This window comes from Notothenia coriiceps, unplaced genomic scaffold (assembly GCF_000735185.1).
Source record: "Notothenia coriiceps isolate Sejong01 unplaced genomic scaffold, NC01 NC01_scaffold00027699, whole genome shotgun sequence".
Lineage (NCBI taxonomy): Eukaryota > Metazoa > Chordata > Actinopteri > Perciformes > Nototheniidae > Notothenia > Notothenia coriiceps.
The window spans coordinates 137-2,395 of record NW_011360400.1 but is presented as its reverse complement, the minus strand read 5'-3'; the positions used below and the strand labels follow the sequence as shown (position 1 = coordinate 2,395).

General features: G+C 42.5%; 1 protein-coding gene across 1 annotated transcript; it reads right to left on the bottom strand.

Moving 5' to 3' along the window:
- Nucleotides 1–899: 899 nt before the first annotated feature.
- LOC104957776 (multidrug and toxin extrusion protein 1-like) lies at nucleotides 900–1,536 on the bottom strand (the record flags this gene model as incomplete). The annotated part of the gene is made up of 3 exons (XM_010785438.1): nucleotides 1,422–1,536; nucleotides 1,260–1,328; nucleotides 900–1,048 (listed from the first exon to the last, which is right to left on the bottom strand). Coding segments are annotated over exons 1-3 (305 nt in total), but the record flags the coding sequence as incomplete, so codon positions are not given.
- Between the last annotated feature and the right edge of the window lie 723 nt (nucleotides 1,537–2,259).

Here is a 2,259-nt window from a genome sequence, read left to right as displayed (position 1 = left end):
TTTCGCAACTTCCCGCAATTTCACCGCATAAAATCACATAAAAACCCTGCATGTTTAATCGCATAATCAAGGATTTTAGCCCGCATAATCAAGGATTTTTGCCCGCGTTTTTCTGGAGGGTCTAATTACAGGTGACCATGTTGTACTTGGTTGTATCTTTGTTTCTGCTGCCACCAAGTAGCAAACAAAGTTTCTCTGATGTCCATTGAGGATAAAATGTAAATCAAAAAGGTTCCATAAAAGTGTGTATTATATTGTTATCGCTTTCACAGGGTTTAGTTTTTAATCTTTGTTCCTGATTATCACTAGAAAATATTTTTTCTGGGAGTCCCAGCAGCTTCTACTGAATCCAGTCCCCAACTCCGGGGACTTCTGGCTGGGGACTTCGGGTGGCAGTATACGCCGTGAAGTTGTTTGCGGCCTGCCAGTAAACCCAAAGCAGAAGAAGAAGAAGTGACGTCAGCGGCTTCATTTGCCTAATCCTCCCCCAGGAACTTATTCCGGAGTGAACACGATCTGTACTCAGTTCATGAGAACTAAAGAGTTCTCATGAACTAAGTTCTCATTAACCTTTGTGGGAAAAGTACTGCGGTGTGAATGCGCCAAATATAAGGTCACATGTCCATGACAAAATAAAATGCTGTAGTTGTTTGTTGTTTAGAGGAGAGGTTAGGATTTAAAGGCCGCTTAGAGTTTGTTGGGTCATGTCTAGACAATGAATTGAGGGCTTAGCACATTTATGATACCAAAGCTTGATACACACTGCAGGGTCCAAACATGATTTAACAAGAAAACCGAGTTCATATAGTATATAGATAAGATCACATCTACTGGATAAGAGTCTCACTGAAGGGAAGAAGCTAAAATATGTGTTTTTAGGGGGTTGAGTAATGTCTAACCTGGCCACCTCTGGGCTCTGTTTGACAGCGAGGAGAAGAGGTTCAGTGTTGATGAGGATGGCCCAGCAGGGGAAACAGGCCAGCAGCAAAATCAGAATCCCCCTCTGGAGAATCACCCCCACACGCTTCAGGTTACCGCTCCCATACGTCTGCGGGACACAGGTAGGCGGATATTCAGTAAACCACAGTTGGAAAACACCAAGTCACACCAAGGGTATGACTGGTCAAAGAAAACTAACATGATACAAGAGCTCATTGTTTTAAGTTGTTTTAAAAGAGGGGCCCCCAGGACAGCCTGGGAACCCAGCTGTATTGGTTCTGTTTGTTTTGGTTGGACAAATGAAAGGGGGGGGACACTACCTGAGATATGAGGGTATCACAAGTTAACGACAAACCAGTGCCAATGGAAATACCGGTGACGTTAACCACCTGCCAAAACAAAACATGATCATTAAAAGATAAATATTGCCGGTACTGGAAGGTAGGCCAAAAACAGATTCGAATTCGAGAAGGTCTGCTCACCGCAATTGATAAAGCTACCCCAGCTAGTTCTGTTTTGCCCAGATGACCACAGAACACCGTGCTGACGAAGCTGATCATAAACACCATCAACTGGGAAATGATCTGTAGAGCAAAACAAAACAATTAATAGCTTTCCTTATGTTCTCGTTTATACAAATGACAGAGATACATAAATACAAAAAAACATGAGACACTGCAGAAAATGTAAGCCTTACTGTATAAAATGTAACACAAGGGTAAGGTGGCATGTGTTGTTGTGATGTCATCTTTAGAAGTGATACCATGATACAAGATTAGATGTTTTCTTCAAGAAACCGTTTTAAAACATTTTCACAGACTTGAAAATCAGATTGGAACTAGAGTGATGCAGGAATAAGAGTCCTAAAATCTGAAAGGAGTTTTTTTACCCCTCTGGTTTGATTGTCCCAACTCAATGTTTTTGGTAATGCCTCTGGGCTCCGGTGGGCATGTAAACAAATGCATAATGCTGCGCTATACTTTGTGGCCTCACCCGGTTGCATAGCGACGCTTATTGTTTAGGTGTCTTTTGATAAGCAGGTAGTCATATCATTAGCTAGAACTAGTTAGATCTGATCGATATGGACATAAACGCGAGTGAAGTCTAATTTGACGGGAGAGAGAGATCAGCTGCTGCTGGCGAGTCAACAGGCAGCTCTGCATGATCCCCTGCAGCTGTGAGTGGAACAAAACACACACTTCAGGTTAGTATATCTCTCAAACTACCAAAACGAGTTATAGTCAGATATGTTTAGTTTTACTGTCGAGTCACTCGTCATTACTGATCCGCGAGCTGCACGATATTGACAGGCTGTCAGGG